Source organism: Artibeus jamaicensis, unplaced genomic scaffold (assembly GCF_021234435.1).
Source record: "Artibeus jamaicensis isolate MK-2021 breed Jamaican fruit bat unplaced genomic scaffold, CSHL_Jam_final scaffold_916, whole genome shotgun sequence".
In the NCBI taxonomy this organism is placed as follows: Eukaryota; Metazoa; Chordata; class Mammalia; order Chiroptera; family Phyllostomidae; genus Artibeus; species Artibeus jamaicensis.
In genome coordinates, this window is record NW_026522059.1 from 66,437,927 (window position 1) to 66,455,850 (window position 17,924).

Below are 17,924 nucleotides of genomic sequence, written 5' to 3' on the forward strand. Positions count from 1 at the left end.
AACTGATACCACAGAAATACAAAGGATTGTAAGAAATTACTACAAAGAGCTGTATGCCAAGAAATTTGAAAACCAAGGTGAAATGGATATATTTCTAGAAAAATATAATCTTCTAAAACTTAATGAAGAAGAAGCAGAAAGCCTGAACAGACCAATAATAGCAGATGAAATTGAGACAGTAATCAAAAATCTCCCAACACACAAAAGCCCTGGACTAGATGGTTTCACAGGAGAATTCTACAGAGCATTTAAGAAAAAGCTAACTCCTGTCCTTCACAGACTATTCAAAAAAATCCAGAATGATGGAAGACTCCCAAACTTTTTATGAAGGCAGCATCATCCTAATCTCAAAACCAGATAAAGACCCAACAAAAAAAAGAAAACTTCAGGCCAATATTGCTGAGGAACATAGACACTAAAATCCTCAACAAAATATTGGCAAACCGCATCCAACAATACATTAAAAGGATCATACACCATGGCCAAGTGGGATTCATCCCAGGGATACAAAGATGGTATAATATTCGCAAATCAATAAATATAATACATCACATAAACAAAAGCAAAGATGAAAACCACATGATCATATTAATAGATGCCAAAAAAGCATTTAATAAGGTATAGCACCCATTTATTATATAAGCAATCAGCAAAGTGGGAATAAAGGGAGCATTCCTCAACACAATAAAGGCTACATATGAGAGACCTACAACCAACAACATAATAAATGGGCACAAACTAAAATCTTTTCCACTAAGATCAGGAACAAGACAAGGTTGTCCACTTTCACCACTTCTATTCAACATAGTATTGGAAATTTTAGCCACAGTGATCAGACAAGAAAAGGAAATAAAAGGCATCCAAATAGGAAAGGAGGAAACAAAACTGTCTTCATTTGCAGATGACATGATAGTGTACATGGAAAATCCTATAGACTCTGCCAGAAAACTGCTCGACCTAATAAATGAATTTGGCAAACCAGCGGGATACAAAGTTAATATCCAGAAATCAAAGGCATTTTCGTATACCAACAATGAAACAGCACAAGGAGAAATTAAGAAAAAAATTTCATTTGATAATAGCAAAAAGAAAAATGAAATACCTAGGAATAAACCTAACCAAGGAGGTAAAAGACTTGTACTCAGAAAACTACACAACAGTGAAGAAAGAAATCAAGGAAGACACAAAACAAATGAAAACATGTACTGTGTTCATGGATCAAAAGAATTAACATCATCAAAATGTCCATACTTCTCACAGCAATTTATAGATTCAATTCAAACCTTATTAAAAAGTACCAATGGCATATTTTACAGACATGGAGGAAACCCTTCAAAAATTCATATGGGATCATTAACAACCCTGAATAGCTGCTGCAATTTTGAGAAAGAAGAGCAAAGTAGGAGGGATCACAATACGTGATACCAAACTGTAATCAGAACAGCCTGGTAGTGGCATAAAAACAGGCATATAGACCAATGGAACAGAATAGAGAACTCAGAAATAAACCCAAGTCTCTATGGTCAATTAATATTAAAAAAAGTGGGGGCAGCAAAATAAACTGGAATAAAAATAGCCCCTTCAACAAATGGTGTTGGGAGAAATGGATAGCTACATACAAAAAAAATGAAACTCAAGCACCAACTTACACCATACAGAAAAATAAGTTCAAGATGGATAAAAGATGTAACTATAAGCCAAGACACCATTAAAGTACTATGGGAGAACATAGGCAGGAAAATCTCAGATATTTCACATGGCAACATTTTCACTGATGTGTCCCCTAGAACAAAGGACATAAGGGAAAGAATAATCATCAAAATAAAAAGCTTCTGCACGGGTAAAGAAAACAGTATTAAAATAAAAAAGAACCAAATGTATGGGAAAACATTTGCCAATGATACCTCAGAGAAGGGTTTAATCTCCAAAATATGTAAAGAACTCATACAACTCCACTCTAAGAAGACAAGCAACCCAATTAAACAATGGGCAAAGGACTTGAAGAACAGATACTTCCCCAAGGAGGACATGCAGGGCATCCTGAGACAGATGCTCAGTATCACTAGCTATCAGATGAAAATTAAAACCACAATGAGATACCACTTCTCACCAGTCAGAATGGCCATCATAAACAAAGCAACAAACAAGTATTGGAGAGATTGTGGAGAAAAGGGAACCATAGTGCTTTGTTGATGGGATTGCAGAGTGGTACAACCACTATGGAAAACAGTATGGAATTTTCTAAGAAAAAAAAAATTGGATCTGCCTTTTGACCCAGCAGTTCCACTGCTAGGATTATATCCTAAGAACCCTGAAACACCAATCCAAAAGAACCATGCACCCTAATGTACCTAGCAGTACAATTTACAATAGCCAAGTGCTAGAAGCAATCTAGGTGTCCATCAGTAAATGAATGGATCAAAAACTATGGTACATTTACACAATGGAATTCTATGCAGCAGAAAGAAAGCAGGAGCTCCTGCCCTTTGCAACAGCATGGATGGAACTGGAAAGCATTATGCTAAGCAACATGAGCCAGGCACTGAAGACAAATACCATATGATCTCACCTTTAACAGGAATCTAATCATCAAAACAAACAAACAAGGGAAATATAACCAAAGACACTGAAATAGAGAACAGGCAGACAGTGACCAGAGGGGAGGATATTTCAGGGGAGAAGGGGAAGGGTCTGCAGGAACAAATATAAAGAACACATGGACAAAACGAAGAGGAGGTGGAAATGGGAGGGAGGTGGGGAGCACTGGAGGGGTGGGCTGGGATGGGGGTAAAGAGCAGAAAACTGTACTTTAACTACAATTAAAATAAAAATTAAAGACATTTAAAAGTCTACTTTCCAGGTGAACAACATCCTGTGATTTTTATCTGTTTTTCATTCTAGGAAAGAACTTGAAACAAGGGAGTTTTTTAATGATGCTGAGTTCCAGGAAGCCTTAGCCAAGGAAGTAGCTAAAGAAGAGACAAAGCATGAGCAAGAGATAAAAGAATACCAAGAAAAAATTCACACATTAAACCAGCAGTACCTGGATTTAGAGAATGAATTTCGTATAGCTTTAACTCTTGAAGCCAGAAGATTTAAAGATGTAAGAATTGGTATTTAGGTTTTTATTGAAAAACAGAACCAGCAACATAGGATTTGATGAGAGAACCACACTTTTTACAGTTCTAGCTCTTTTGACATGTTGGCTGTCTGACCTTAAGCAGATCACTTAAAATCTTAGAGCCTTAATTGTTTTGCTGAAATAATAACTGCTTGTCAGTGTTGTTCTGAAAACCAATGAGATTGTAAATGGTCAGGTATAGAGAGGATTGGGAAACCTGAATCTGCAGTTTCTGTAGGGCAGGCATTGGCATACTAAACCTCGGCTTCGGCCTCTGTCTAGTGTTACTAGAAAACAGCTATGCTGTTGTATACTTTCAACACAGATCACCTGGCGTAGCCTACAAAGCCAGTTATCTGAATTTTCTTGTGCTAAATCTCTGTGATTCTAAACATGAAAGAAGTAAACTGTTTCCAGAAACAAATATTTTCTAAGTATTTGGAGAACTAATATTTATAATGCAATTTTGAAATATAGGTTAAAGATGGTTTTGAAAGTGTTGCAACTGAATTAGCAAAGAGCAAACATGCTCTTGTTTGGGCACAACGGAAAGAAAACGAGTCTTCCTCTTTGATTGAAGATCTGACATGCATGGTGAAGGAGCAGAAGACAAAACTTGCAGAAGTTTCCAAATTAAAACAGGAAACAGCAGCAAATTTGCAGGTAAGACATTGTAATATTTTCTTTTCAAATTGTTTCATCATCTTCTCAAGAGCCTGAAGTAATTTTTAGGAAGTGCACAATTTTAACAAAAACTAATTACGTATTTGATGCCTATGAGAAAAGTAATAAAACTAGGATAATAATGTGATTTCAGAATGTGCTCTTTACACTAAAATAGTATTTAAATAAAATAAGTGAATTAATTTTAAGAAACATAGTAACTTGGTACCAGTTGCACAGTGATAGAGCAAAAATTCTGATGGAGATACTCAAATAGTTGAAGTTTGGGAAATAGCCCATTGAGTCCCTGGTACTACTTTTGTGGCAGTGGTAATTTTTTAGTATAACTACTATAATAATTTTTAAATTAATTTCTGTTATTGCCATTTTAAACTTTAGGGATATTTTGCCCAAAAGGACTTCCTTCCTGCAAGTGACCTTTAGACTGCTGATGTAAATGCTGAGAAATTTTTAGTGTTATAGGTTTAGTTCCTTTCTTAGGGTATTAGAATAAACTCAGTGTTAGAAGGAGAAGCCTCTTATCATTTGACTTTTTATTCCCTCACCTACATTTGTCTTTAGTTAATAAAACTAAAACTTTCTCTGATATAAAATTGAGGAACATTGACTTGGTATGTGCTTAAATAACATTTTTTTCTTATAAAATGCAAAAAGTAGAAAATAAAGGATTCAAATATAATTATTTTGCATTTTTTCAATGTTTTTTGGGAGTATACAGAATCAAATCAACACACTTGAAATCCTGATTGAAGATGACAAGCAGAAGAGTATCCAAATCGAACTTCTCAAGCATGAAAAGGTCCAGCTTATTTCTGAGCTAGCAGCCAAGGAATCACTAATTTATGGCTTAAGGACAGAAAGAAAAGTGTGGGGACATGAGCTGGCACAACAGGGTAAAATTCTCAAATTTTGAAAGGGAAAATAGCCCATTTTTTTAAACAAACAAATCTGTGTAATAGAGAGAAAAGGGCTCTCCTGCCCCTACAACCTAGAGCGGTGGCCACACTCTCCATGCACCTCTTGGAAACAGGAAATAGGTTATAGTACCAATTATGAGTTATTACTCTGATTCTTTCATTGTTGCAGTTCTTCCTAGTATAATTGGGTTACTTTTCTCAACAGGTATACCTCTAGAGTGCTCTCTGTTGAACGAGTTATTGAAAATAATTACTTCCTATACAGTGATTTTGCATTATTTGTACAGATTCAACAGCATTCAGGTTTTTTCTAAAAATGTTAACAGTTATCTTGTTATACATGGAGAAATGTGAAATGGTCTAGCGATGAAAACCACTGTCTGCTTAGGTAAACTTACCTTTAGTCCATTCCCTTTCCAATTGCAGTACAAGAAGAGATGGCTCATTTTAGGACTTTCATGGATACTTGACAGATATTGGTTTTAATGTAGCATGGTTCATCTGTCATTCCACATAGGAATATTTTTCAAGTGGTGTGGGTTGGTTGTGTGCCATACATGACCAATTGAATGTGACCACCTGCCTGAGGTACTTGTTCTTAGTTTGTTGTTTTAGGTTTTCAAATAGCAACAGGTGTTTAAAAGACCTTTTTGTTCTCTGGCCCTTTCCTCTTCATATTGTGCTAATCTATCTTCTTTTTTTAATCAGTTCTTCTGTCTTACTTTATTATATGTTGTTAAAATGTGTGCGTTCATAAAATACAAATTCTTCATGGCCTTCTAAAGTTTGTTACTGGTGATGTTTGTTTCTCAGGATCCTCTCTAGCCCAGGACCGTGGGAAACTAGAGGCGCAGATTGAAAGTTTATGTAGAGAAAATGAATCTCTACGGAAGGCAAATGAGCGTGACAGTGACACGTTAAGAATTAAGTGCAAAATCATAGAAGACCAAACTGAGACTATCAGAAAATTAAAAGTTGTAAGTTTGATGTTTTATTTTGGGGAAAAGGGCATATGGCAGGTTTGAAAAACTGTGGATGAGAATATCCCATTAATGCTTGTCTCTGAATCCCAACTATTGTGATTTTTAGGACAGATTATCATTTGTTTCCTTTTGTAGTATTTGCCCCTTTGCTTTTAAAAATGGTATTGGGCACTCATTTATTAACTTAAAATTACTTTCACTTCAAAATTTTATGGAGAATGTTCTTAGGGCCCTTTGAAATAACTGGAAATAGCGTCAATGAAAGGTTAGGAATCACAAGAAAATTAATGTTTTATATGTTTAAAATATTCTTTTAAAGCATTCTTTAGTATCATTCAATATTGCTAACTCACTTCTCAAAGGTGTGACAAACCTGCTGTCCTTAAAGGTATACGAACAGATTACAAGATTCATCCTAGTTCCCAGGGACACTGTGTGTACCCTTTTCTTCAGTTGGGCCTATCTTGGGAGAATACTAACAAATATCACTTGTTTCAAAGCATCTTACATGAAAATTCTCCAGAAAAATTTTCTGAAAATTATCTTGGGCATTAAATCAAACTGAATTTCAAAATTTTATTCTAAAGGTTATATCTTAAAGTGTAAAACTGAAAAGGTTTTTTTTTTTTTTATGGAAACTTCTAAATGCAGTTATCACTCATAAAATTAGGAACTCACTCTTTAGAGAAATTATAACTACCTAGGATAAGATTTCCTTCCTTAGTCGTTTTTAAGAAACTTCTTGAGAACTTAATTTTACCATGTACAGAAAATAAAGAAACCTATCTATCCCCATATTGCTTTATCCATAGCTAGATGTAGGTATGAATGCTTGAACTATCCTTAACTCAGTTGAAAATTTGGTCTCAGTCAATATTTCAGACTTCCGCCAAGATGGAGGCATAGGTGGATATCCGTGCCTTCTCACACAACCAAGTTTAGAGACAACTAAATATTAGCAACAGAAAACACAGCCAGAACACAGAAAATTGAATATTTCGGAAGTCTGTTAACAACAAATTCTTCAGTCTGACTGGTAAGGGGCGAAACCAGCAGCTGGTGAAGCGGGGTTGCACAGGAGGTCTCGGTCAGACGGAGTCAGGCGAGGAATCCAGGCTCAGGGTTGGACCTAGTGAGCGACCCAGTGAGTGACCAAACGAGCGACCGCGGGGAAACAGCAAGGGAGCAGGGCTGCGGGTTGACTGTGGTCACGCATTTGTGCGCGGATAGACAAGCGAGGGAGTGGGCTATTGGACCGAGACCCAGCAGGACCCCGCGGCAAGCGGGGAGGGCGCCGCCATTTCCCTGCTCTGACCCCACTTCCACATACTCCATCATAACCCAGCGACTCTGAGTGGCCCGGCCCTGGTGAACCACCTAAGATGCTGATCCTCACCCAGCTGTGAGAAACAGCAGAGGGGGGTCGCCATTTCCCCGCTCTGACCACGCCCCCACATACAGCGTCACAATCCAGCGACCTGGGAGTCCAAGGCACCGCTTCTCACACTTAAAGGGCCAGAACAGACCAAAAATGTTGCAAGAAGATCTCAAAGCCCCAGAGCCCATAGATCTGAGTGATGAAGAAATAGCAAAACTCTCAGACGCACAGTTTAAAACACTGGTCATCAGGATCCTCACAGAACTGGTTGATTATAGCCACAAATTAGACAAATATATGAAGGCGAAACTAATTGAAATGAATGGAATTGCATGGGAAACCAACAGCGATGAAAAGGAAACTGGGACTCAAATCAATGGAGTGGACCAGAAGAAAGCAAATAATGGCCAAACAGAAAAGAGTCAAGGAGCAAGAATTCAAAGAAATGAGGAGAGTCTTAGGAACCTCCAGGACATCTTTAAACGCTCCAACATCCGAATTATAGGGGTACCAGAAGGGGAAAGGCACAGCCACCAGTGGAAAACTTACTTGAACAAATAATAAAGGAGAATTTCCCCAATCTGGCAAAGGAAATAGACTTCCAGGAAATCCAGGAAGCTCAGAGAGTCCCAAAGAAGTTGGACCCAAGAAGGAACACACCAAGGCACATCATCATTACATTAGCCAAAATTAAAATGAAGGAGAGAATCCTAGAAGCAGTAAGAGATAAGGGGACAGTCACCTACAAAGGAGTCCCCATCAGACTGTCAGTGGATTTCTCAAAAGAGACCTTACAGGCAAGAAGGGGCTGGAAAGAGGTATTCCAAGTCATGAAATCCAAAGACCTACAACCAAAATTACTCTATCCAGCAAAACTTTCATTTAGAATGGAAGGACAGATAAAATGCTTCTCAGATAAGATCAAATTCAAGGAGTTCATCATCACCAAGCCCTTATTATATGAAATGTTAAAGGGACTTATCTAAGAAAAAGAAGTTAAAGAAACATGAACAGGGAAAGGACAACAAACTCACAGTTATTAACAACCACACCTAAAACAAAAGCAAACTAAAAGGACAGCTAGATCAGGAGTGGAAACATAGAAATGAAGATCTAAGGAGGGTTAGCAACAGGGGAGTGGGAGGAGGAGAAGGGGGGGAGAAGGTACAGAAAATAAGTAGCATAGACGTAGATAGAAAATAGATGGGGGGGCAAGAATAGCATGGGAAATATAGAATCTAAAGAACTTGAGACACATGGTCATAAACTAAAGGGGGGGTAATGGTGGGGATGGGGGGGTAGGGTGGAGGGGAATGAACGGGGGAATAGAACAACTGTAACAGCATAATCAATAAAACATTAAATTAAAAAAATATTTCAAATATACTGGTCATATGTGCCAACCTGCACTGAAAATTAATAAAATTTTTTAGAAGTAGGCCTTTTTTCTTGTTTTAAAAATCTAGCCAAGCTTGTTTTCTTTTAAATTAAAGTAATATATGAAATAGAAAGACTAGTGATTTGTATTTAAATTTCACAAAGCAGGTGATACATTTGGTACAGTACATTGTGTTTGACTTAACCACAGAGTAAGTCTGATGCCTTCTCAATCTGAGCAGAGTTTTAGAAGGAAATGAAAAAATGACAGTGGAGCCAAACAACAGATAGATTTTAGTTTTAGATTTTTAGTAAAATATACAAAAGATTTTTAGATTTTAACTCAATATTTTTTCTCCACAATCTAATACATTTACTTTAAAGAACATTCTATCAGCCTCAAAGATAGGAGTGCTAACGGTACTTTCCAACTAATCATGTAAATACAGAGGTAGCCAGGCATAATTTCTTTCAGCAGTAAAGTCAGTGTTAGGTAGCCTAGGTGGCTTAGAAGGGACCCAGAACCAGAAAAGTCCAATTAATGGCTAAGGGCTTTTATTCAAGGTGGAACACTTTATCGGGTAGGCTGGGTCTGCATGGATGGCAGCCCCAAGGGCAAAGGTAGAAGAGTTCTTAAAGTGTGTAGCCGACCCTTGGGGGGAGATGAATCATCTTGCTGATCTGCTCTAGACGTCCTGGGTATCTGATCAGGAAGAGCTTATTCTGATGAAAGAGAGAGGAAGGGCAGGTGGAGGCAGAGAGGATTCAACTGGTTTCCAGCAGGATGCTAGGGGCTATGCCTCAGTTGCTTCTGATATGGGAAATCTCATGGTCAGGTGTTTAGCTGGTGATGGGTTAGGCCCAGGTCCCAATACATTCTAAACAGTCAATATAGCTAATAACTTAAAGGGATAATGACCTAATCAGCAAAATTTGGAGTTTAATGTTTTCAACTAAGTAGATTCTATAATTAGCTTCTGATTATGGAAGTCAGAAACAGATCTATTTTTTTAAATTCTGTTCTCCATGTATTATTTTGGTACTTTTCAGTATATATGGATCATAAGACTCTGATGCTGCAATGTTATTATTAATAGGGTTCTTTTATAAGAACCCTTTATGGCTTTTGTGGTTCCTTGATAATATATACCAAGACTACTTACTCCTAAGTAGTTCAGGGAGTTGTGTGAGAAAATAAACAATTCATGACTTATGCAGATGTTGGTCAAGACTACCTGACTACCTTTGCTTAGAATTTTTAGTTCTGTAACACTGTGAGGAACTGAACCACCTTCTGTATGAGACTTAAGAATATGTACTTAAATTAGATTTGTCCAGCATCTGTTTGCTGCCATCTTTTCAAGAGGAACAAAAGGCAAAGGTAACTGGGGCAGGGGAGAATCAGGGCAAAAGTAAGATCCACTTCCATCTTCTCACCTGCAACCCAATGCCAGTGTGGAGCAGGCTGCCCCAGAGGCCCAGACAGCCCAATTCAGAAGACTAAGTTCATTGGGATAAACAGCCTATGTGAGGCCTAGAATCTGCAACACTGCACAGAGCCTCAGGTGGTTTGATCTTCCCATGAGTCTGAGAATTATGACAGAAGACATAATAAAAGGAAGTTTGGAGAGATATAAAGCTTGTTTGCATGTGACATTTTAGTAGCGATGAAATAATCATTTTAAAGTATTTGCACAGTAGAAATAGTTTGATTTATGCCATTGCATCCGGTGAACATCAGCTTTTGCTGTATGCTATTGGCCACATAGGGTTTTCTTTCTTTCCCTGTCATGAGAACACAGATTCTTTCAAATGCAAAATCATGTTAATTGAAATTTTCATTCTGCTGCTTTCTCTTTCCCTTCTACTCCCCCTGTGTGAGTAACAATTACTAACTTCATGAAATGGAAAGTGTGAATAGGACAAAAAGTTTCTTTGTTAATAGCCCTTAAAGTAGTAGTGATGTTTCTTAGTGACTGTGATAAACAATATTCTGTAAATCTTTTCTAAAACACTCATTGAACATTCTATTTATTTCTAATTTGTAGTTTTTATAATAATTTTAAACCATATCTAATTAATTAGGAAATGAGACACTCGAGATTAATAAAGTATTGATTATTTTCTTGAAGTGTTTACAGGAAAGAGAGGAACAAGTCAAAATATTACAGGAAAAGATCACTGAAATACAGAAATGTACTCAAGAACAACTCGATGAAAAATCTTCACAATTAGATGACATAATTGAGAAACTAGAAAGACACAATGAAAGGAAAGAAAAACTAAAACAGCAGTTGCAGATAAAGGAATTAGAACTTGAAGAAATTAGAAAAGCTTACAGGTATTCTCCATTATTTCCCATTGAGAAGTAAAATGTGGCTTAATAATTTTGTATAACCGATTTTATCTCTAACATTATCTCTTCTCATTCAGTACACTTAATCAAAAGTGGCATGATAAAGGAGAACTTCTCTGTAATCTGGAAGTGCAAGTAAAAGAAGTGAAAGAGAAATTTGAAAACAAGGAAAGGAAACTCAAAGCAGAGAGAGACAAAAGTATTGAACTACAAAAGTAAGCATTAAGTCCTCAAGTAGCAGGGCCCTCTGTTTTAAAAGGAAACACTGGGTTGGGATTGGTGAGATGCACAAAAAGAAAGAGGGAGGGGGAGAAAAGGAGGGAGGAAGCTAAAATCATGTTGGAGGCAGTTATTTGGCAAATACTTTCTTTCCCTTCCATCATTCCATCTGTTTTCATGCTGTTTGATTGAAAGCAGCCAGTGGTATTTTTGGCCATTGTATGTGGGCTTCAGAGGAGTAAGTTGCCTGACCTCTGTGGGCACTGAGTTACAGAAGCAACAGCTGATTTCAAAGGGGAAGAAAATGTTCCAGGGTGCTGGTTGTGTGGGTTTCATAAATGTTCTAGAGGAAATGCAGGTTTTACCTTCGAAGGTCTATAGCTAAACCTGTTAAAATAATTTATAAAGTTGATTGCCTTTGAAATAGGTAGTGCAGTTTCATGATCAGTCTCATGCTGAGATACAGAGTGCTACAGACAGCAGGGCACATAGACTCCCACAGGGGTGGTTCCCATTCCAGCATATCTCATAGGACCTGGAGTTAGATTCCTCAGATTTTAACTCCATGAAATTGAACGCGTTAATCCTCTCCAGAAAGGTTTCATTGATTGACAGTATTTACTCATTTGTCTGCTAACACACCCCGTTACACTTTGTTTTTAACCAACTGTTCCAGAGTCCTTAGCTTGGAACCTGTTCAACTTCCCCTGCCTGTCACAGCTTTGCAACTGGCAGTCCTTTAGATACTGTAAGAAAGAATCATCCTTATAAATAGCAATTCCTAAACTTAATAAAAATCATAAAGCCTGACAAGTTTTAGAATTCCTTATATTTCATTGTTAAGCATGTCATTCATTTATGGCAAAACAATAGACCTGATTTTATGTGTTAATGCCTTTATGACTAAGATTGGTATATATGATTTTTAATTCAATGGAATTTTAATAAAATGAGTTCCAGCCCTGGCTGGTGTAGCTCAGTGGATTGAGCACGGGCCTGCGAACCAGACAATCGCGGTTCGATTCCCAGTCAGGGCACATGCCTGGGTTGCAGACCAGTTCCTTGCAGGCCAATTCCCAGCAGGGGACGCATGAAAGGCAACCATACATTGATGTTTCTCTCCCTCTCTCCTTCCCTTCCCCTCTAAAGATAAATAAATAAAATCTTAAAAAAAAAAATGAGTTCCTGTTAATAAAAACATTTTTATTTGTATAGCTCTTTAATGTATAAATTGATTTTTTTCTTGTATTTTATTTTGGACCCAGCAGTGAGGTTGGCAGAACAGCCAGGATTATTCTGTTTTTATAGTGAAAAACCTCAGTGTAGAATTTAACTTGCCTTCAGTTACATGGTTACTGTGTTGTAACTGGAAATAAAAGAGGCTCTGATTTGTGGTCCTAATGTTCAGTCTGCTGTTTCTATGGGTGATGCCCAAACCGAAAATGTTTTCATTATGGACTTAACTTTTTACATAAAATCATATTTACTATAAAGAATTGGCATTTTGCCCTAAGCTTTTAGCACTAAAATTTTGTGAATGCTTCTTAATGTGTTTATTAACCTAGGATTTTATCTAATAAGCATTAGCACAGGGAAGCCAGACATACCTGTTTCTAAATGTAAACCTGCCTGTGGTTTATTTCTCAAATTATTATCATACTGCAAATACATGGAGGGAAAAAGAACTGATGATAGATATCTGTGAAGGTGCTTATAAATAATTTCCTTAGACTCAGAATAAATGAGAACCAGAGCACTCAAAACTTTTAGAGGGTAGGATTGTAACAAATATGCAAAGGTTATCCTACCCTATTCTGCTGCTAATTGGTTCTGCTGTATGGTGAACTGCTGGTATCTCCCCAGAGTTACCTGAGGTAGCCCTTAAAGTAGTAGTGATGTTTCTTAGTGACTGTGATAAACAATATTCTGTAAATCTTTTCTAAAACACTCATTGAACATTCTATTTATTTCTAATTTGTTGTTTTTATAATAATTTTAAACCATATCTAATTAATTAGGAAATGAGACACCCGAGATTAATAAAGTATTGATTATTTTCTTGTATTTATACAAAGATAACTCTTTGCTATTTAATGGAGTTATGCTTCTATTAAAACATGCTTGTCGTCCTGGCCAGGTGGTTCAGTTGGTTGGAGCATCAGCCTGTGCACCAAAAGATAGTGGGTTTAATTCCCAGTCGGGCACATTCCTAGGTTGTGGATTCAGTCCACATTCTGGGCAGGTATGGGATGCAGCTGACTGATGTTTCTCTCTCTCCCTTCCTCTCTAAAATCAATAATGTATCCTCAGGCGAGTATTTTTTAAAAATGAATATACAAGCTGCCATCTCAGAAGAAAAACATCCTAACTTTTATGCACAGAGATGTGTCTTTTTTTTCTGTTTTTAAGGGATGCTATGGAGAAGCTTCATAGTATGGATGATGCCTTTAAAAAACAAGTTGAAGCAATTGTTGAAGCTCATCAAGCTGAAATTATACAACTGGAAAATGAAAAGCAGAAATATGTTGATTCTGCAAATTTAAAGGTACTGTAAATAAAATATACTTTGATTATGAGTATTGAATTGTAACAGCTAAATAAATTGAAAATTATAAAGAAAAAAGGCAGTATAATTTAATAACCAAACAGATATGAAGAATGTTGCCAAAACTATCATGAAGCCAGGCCAAAATATTGGTAATTCTTAGATCACTTGTAAAATAGAATTCTAATTAAACCAAAATTGAAAGTTTGATTCTGGCATGTACCTGCTCTGTGATCTCTCAATAAAAATTGCCATCTCCCTAACCAGTCTCAAAGCAAAGCCCATTTGCTTACACATAAGCAGGGTGAGAACTGAATGTATTAAATACAATCCATCACTACTCTGGAAAAATTCTCAAGAAGTATTTTGTTAATAATTAGGGTTCAGGACTATCAAGTTTATCATATTAATATCACTTACAAAGGAGCTTTTAATAATACATGTACATGAGCTTCCCCCTGAAATTTTCATTCACTAAGTCTGGGATCAAATCCAGGTATTTTTATTTATTTATTTTAAAGATTTTATTTATTTATTTTTAGAGAGAAGGGAAAGAAAGGAGAAAGAGAGGGAGAGAAACATCAATGTGTGGTTACCTCTGGTGTGCCCCATACTGGGGACCTGGCCCGCAACTCAAGCATGTGCCCCGACTGGGAATCGAACCTGTAGTCCTTTGGTTCGCAGGCTGGCGGTACTCAATCTACTGAGCCACACCAGCCAGACCAGATCCAGGTATTTTCAAAACTCCGCACTTGATTCAGATGTGAATCCTATGTTGAGATCTGCCAGCTGAGCAGACAGTTATGAAATTTCATTTTTCCCTGATTTTGAAGTGGTAGTAAGAAACAGATACAGTAGTCCCCTCCCTGCAAATTCACCCTTTTGCTTTCTGAGGTTTCAGTTACCTACAGTCAATTGTGGTTTAAAATAGTAAGTAGGAAATTCCAGAAATAATTCATAAGTTTTCAATTGAACACCATTCTGAGTAGCATGATGAAATCTATCCTGCCCTGGATGTGAATCATCTTTTTATCCAGCGTCTCCACGTTGTATGTACTCCCTTTCCATTAGCATTAGTAGCCACCTTGGTGATCGGATCGACTGTTACGATATCACAGTATCACAGTGCTTGTATTCAAGTAACATATATTTTACTTAATAATGGCCCCAAAGTGCAAGAGTTGTGATGCTGGCAACTGGGACATGCCAAAGAGAAGCCATAAAGAGCTTCCATTAAGTGGAAAAGTGAACATTCTTGACTTCATAAGGAAAGAAAAAAATCGTATGCTGAGGTTGCTGAAATCTACATTAAGAATGACTCTTCTATCATGAAATTCTGAAGAAGGAAAAAGAAATTTGTGCTAGTTTTGCTGTTGTACCTCAAACTGCAAGAGTTATGGCCACAGAGTGTGAGGAGTGCTTAGCTAAGATGAAAAAGGCATTAAATTTGTGGTTGGAAGACACAAACAGAAATGTGTTCTGATTGATGGCAATGTGTTGCTCAGAAAGCACTGAGCCTATGTGAGGACTTCAGCAAGGGAGCCCCTGAAATGAGTGACATGAAGCCATTTACTGCAAGTGAGGGATGGTCACAGATCAGGAATAGGTTTGGCATTTTATCTCACATCATCTCAAGAATAAGAAGGGTAAGCTGGTGTAGCTCAGTGGATTGAGCGCAGGTCTGCGAACCAGACGATCGCGGTTCAATTCCCAGTCAGGGCGCATGCCTCGGTTGCAGGCCAGTTTCCAGCAGGGGATGCACTAGAGGCAACCATACATTGATGTTTCTCTCCCTCTCTCCTTCCCCTCTAAAAATAAATAAAATCTTTAAAAAAAAAAGAAGGGTGAGTATAGTGCAGTAAGATGTTTTGAGAGAGATCACATCAAATAACTTATAGTATATTGCTCTGATTATTTTATCATTAATCTCTTGCTGTGCCTCTTTTCTAAATTAAGCTTTTATCATATATATGTACATGTAGGAAAAAACTATAGTATATATGGGGTTTGATACTATCTGTGGTTTTAGGCAGCCACTGAGGGGTCGTGGAACTTATCCCCATGAATAAGTGGGATGACTGTCTTCTGTAAGACTGGAGACTCAGAAATGAGCAGATGGAAAAGAGTCAAACAACAGAAAGAGAAAAGCATATTCCATATCGTTATAATTGCGGTGGTTTGATTAGTGGATATTGATTGTCCTCAGGAGTCTGTGAAGATAGATGGATGAGGGCTTTGGAAATAATCACAATTAATAAGGAAGTGTAATTTCTTCAGAATCTTTATTTCATGTCAAGTCAGCAGATGATTCATATGTTTTATTTAAAGCTGAGGAGTGTTGGCCAGGGTTTATTAGGTACTAAGTAAAGCATAAGGTTAGGTGCCCTTGGCTAAAGGGAAAACATTGAGTTCTGATTTGGACCCCTCCTGCTGATACAGTGTAATATGAAAGGGATATGTCTTTTCAGGAGTTCGAGTAATGGCACCAGAGCTTACATATGACAATCAAGAAAAAAAAAAGGAGAAATACTAGCTTTCTGAGGGAGAAAGAACAGGAAATCTGTATTAGATATTAGGAAAAGGGACAGGCCTTGTGATAGTTCTATATGTATCATAGAAGAGAGTTTCAACCAGAAATTAATAGTACCAATTACAGAAAATTCTAGGAAAGTGTAGGTTAGGAATAAATGATAAAATGACCTCTCAAATAGAAGGTACTTTATAACCACCAACAGCAACTGTAGAAATGCAGTAAGAAACTTTACTATAGTATTAGAGAGGGAAGATTAGGTCAGGTTTGAAAGTCCTTAAGGGTCTTGTGTTTAAGGTAAATTCATGTCTCAGCCCTCACTGCATCACAGGAAAGTGCAAAGATTAAGCCAGAAGACTTTCTGTCCAGACATGCTACTGAGAAGCTGCACAACTTTCAACAGATTTTGTTAAGCTCTAAAATAGAGTTTAAATAAATTACCATGTGTTCATTACCTGAACTTATGAGAAATAGGTAATATACATGTATGTACTTTGTATCCAGCATAAACATCATATTCCTAATTAGTATTTGAACAAGTTACCTTTTACCAACGTCTTTGCTTTAAATAAATGTCACAGTTGCAAAGTGCATAGAATCAATTTTTGACTTTTTTCTTTCAGAATGCATTTTAAAATCTATTTAAGAAATTTACATTTAAAATTTATATTTGATTTAGGTTCATCAGGTTGAAGAAGAAATGCGTGAACTTCTGCAAGAAAACTGCAAGAACAAAAAAGCAATGGAAGCAAAAATTAAGCAACTAGCTTTTGCGCTAAATGAAATTCAGCGAGACTTGTAATGGTTCTGAGAATGAATTTAATTGAAATGGGCCAGCTGACCTGTTGTAAAAATGATTAAATATTGTAATAGTAGTAACTGCTACGACTTTGAAATGTCTCTTTCTACACATTCCATTCTGATATTTTAAAAGACTTAAAAAAGTATTTAATTGTATATGTAGGTTTTTATAACAAATTGTTGATAAATGTGTATTAGAAAAACCTATCAAAATGACTAGACTTTAAGACACTTTGTTTCTGTGCTATACATTGTGTGATAATTACACATTTGCCTATAAATATGTAAATGAACATTACCTTAGCTTTTAACTATATTAGGGAAAGTATTTTAACAATTGTTGCCTTATTGTATTGATGAAGAACTAATTATATTCGTTGGTTGTCTTTTAGTTGATGTAGCTCCATTCTTTCAAAATGCTCATACAGCCCTGGCTGGCAAGCTCAGTGGATTGAGCATGGGCCTGTGAATCAGAGGGTCGCTGGTTCAATTCCCAGTCTAGGGCACATGCCTAGGTTGCAAGCCAGGTCCCCAGTGTGGGGCACGTGAGAGGCAACCACACATTGATGTTTCTATCCCTCTCTTTCTCCTCCCCTCTCTCTAAAATAAATAAAATCTTTTTAAAAAATGCTCATACATACAGCCAAAAGGTATCTGAAATCTGTATGATCAAAAGATGTGACACTCAAGAAAGCATATATTGCCATCTCCACATCACTCATAATGACCCCTTTTTTATGATATCTATGACTTTTTTATTAAAGATTACATTTAAGGTTTCATAAACATTGTTCCTCAAGAGAAACACTACTCTTCCACCCTCATTTTTCATGTTAATCATTGTATATATGAAGAGAATTCTTATTTTGCAACTGGAAACAGTTTTCTTTCATTAGTCTGGTCATTTATTACTCTTTTGCTTTTGTCATCTCTTATGTTCCTATGTATACAGAACAAAAACCTAAATACTATTGTCCTCACTATTTTTGAAAGAGAATATGATACTATGTTTT

General features: G+C 36.8%; 1 protein-coding gene across 3 annotated transcripts in view; it reads left to right on the forward strand.

Annotated features, from left to right (window-relative positions):
* Positions 1-17,867, forward strand: part of LRRCC1 (leucine rich repeat and coiled-coil centrosomal protein 1) — a 45,011-nt gene extending 27,144 nt beyond the window's left edge. For 2 of the 3 annotated variants that reach the window (XM_053660864.1, XM_037137042.2), the window contains exons 11-18: positions 2,902-3,103; positions 3,599-3,784; positions 4,524-4,698; positions 5,536-5,699; positions 10,593-10,801; positions 10,894-11,031; positions 13,445-13,580; positions 16,790-17,867. In XM_053660864.1, coding sequence (XP_053516839.1) covers positions 2,902-3,103; positions 3,599-3,784; positions 4,524-4,698; positions 5,536-5,699; positions 10,593-10,801; positions 10,894-11,031; positions 13,445-13,580; positions 16,790-16,912 — 1,333 coding nt within the window. In that variant the 3' untranslated portion in view covers positions 16,913-17,867. The remainder of the gene's footprint in view (positions 1-2,901; positions 3,104-3,598; positions 3,785-4,523; positions 4,699-5,535; positions 5,700-10,592; positions 10,802-10,893; positions 11,032-13,444; positions 13,581-16,789) is intronic. The other variant, XM_037137041.2, reaches the window with a different exon arrangement.
* The last annotated feature ends 57 nt before the right edge of the window (positions 17,868-17,924 follow it).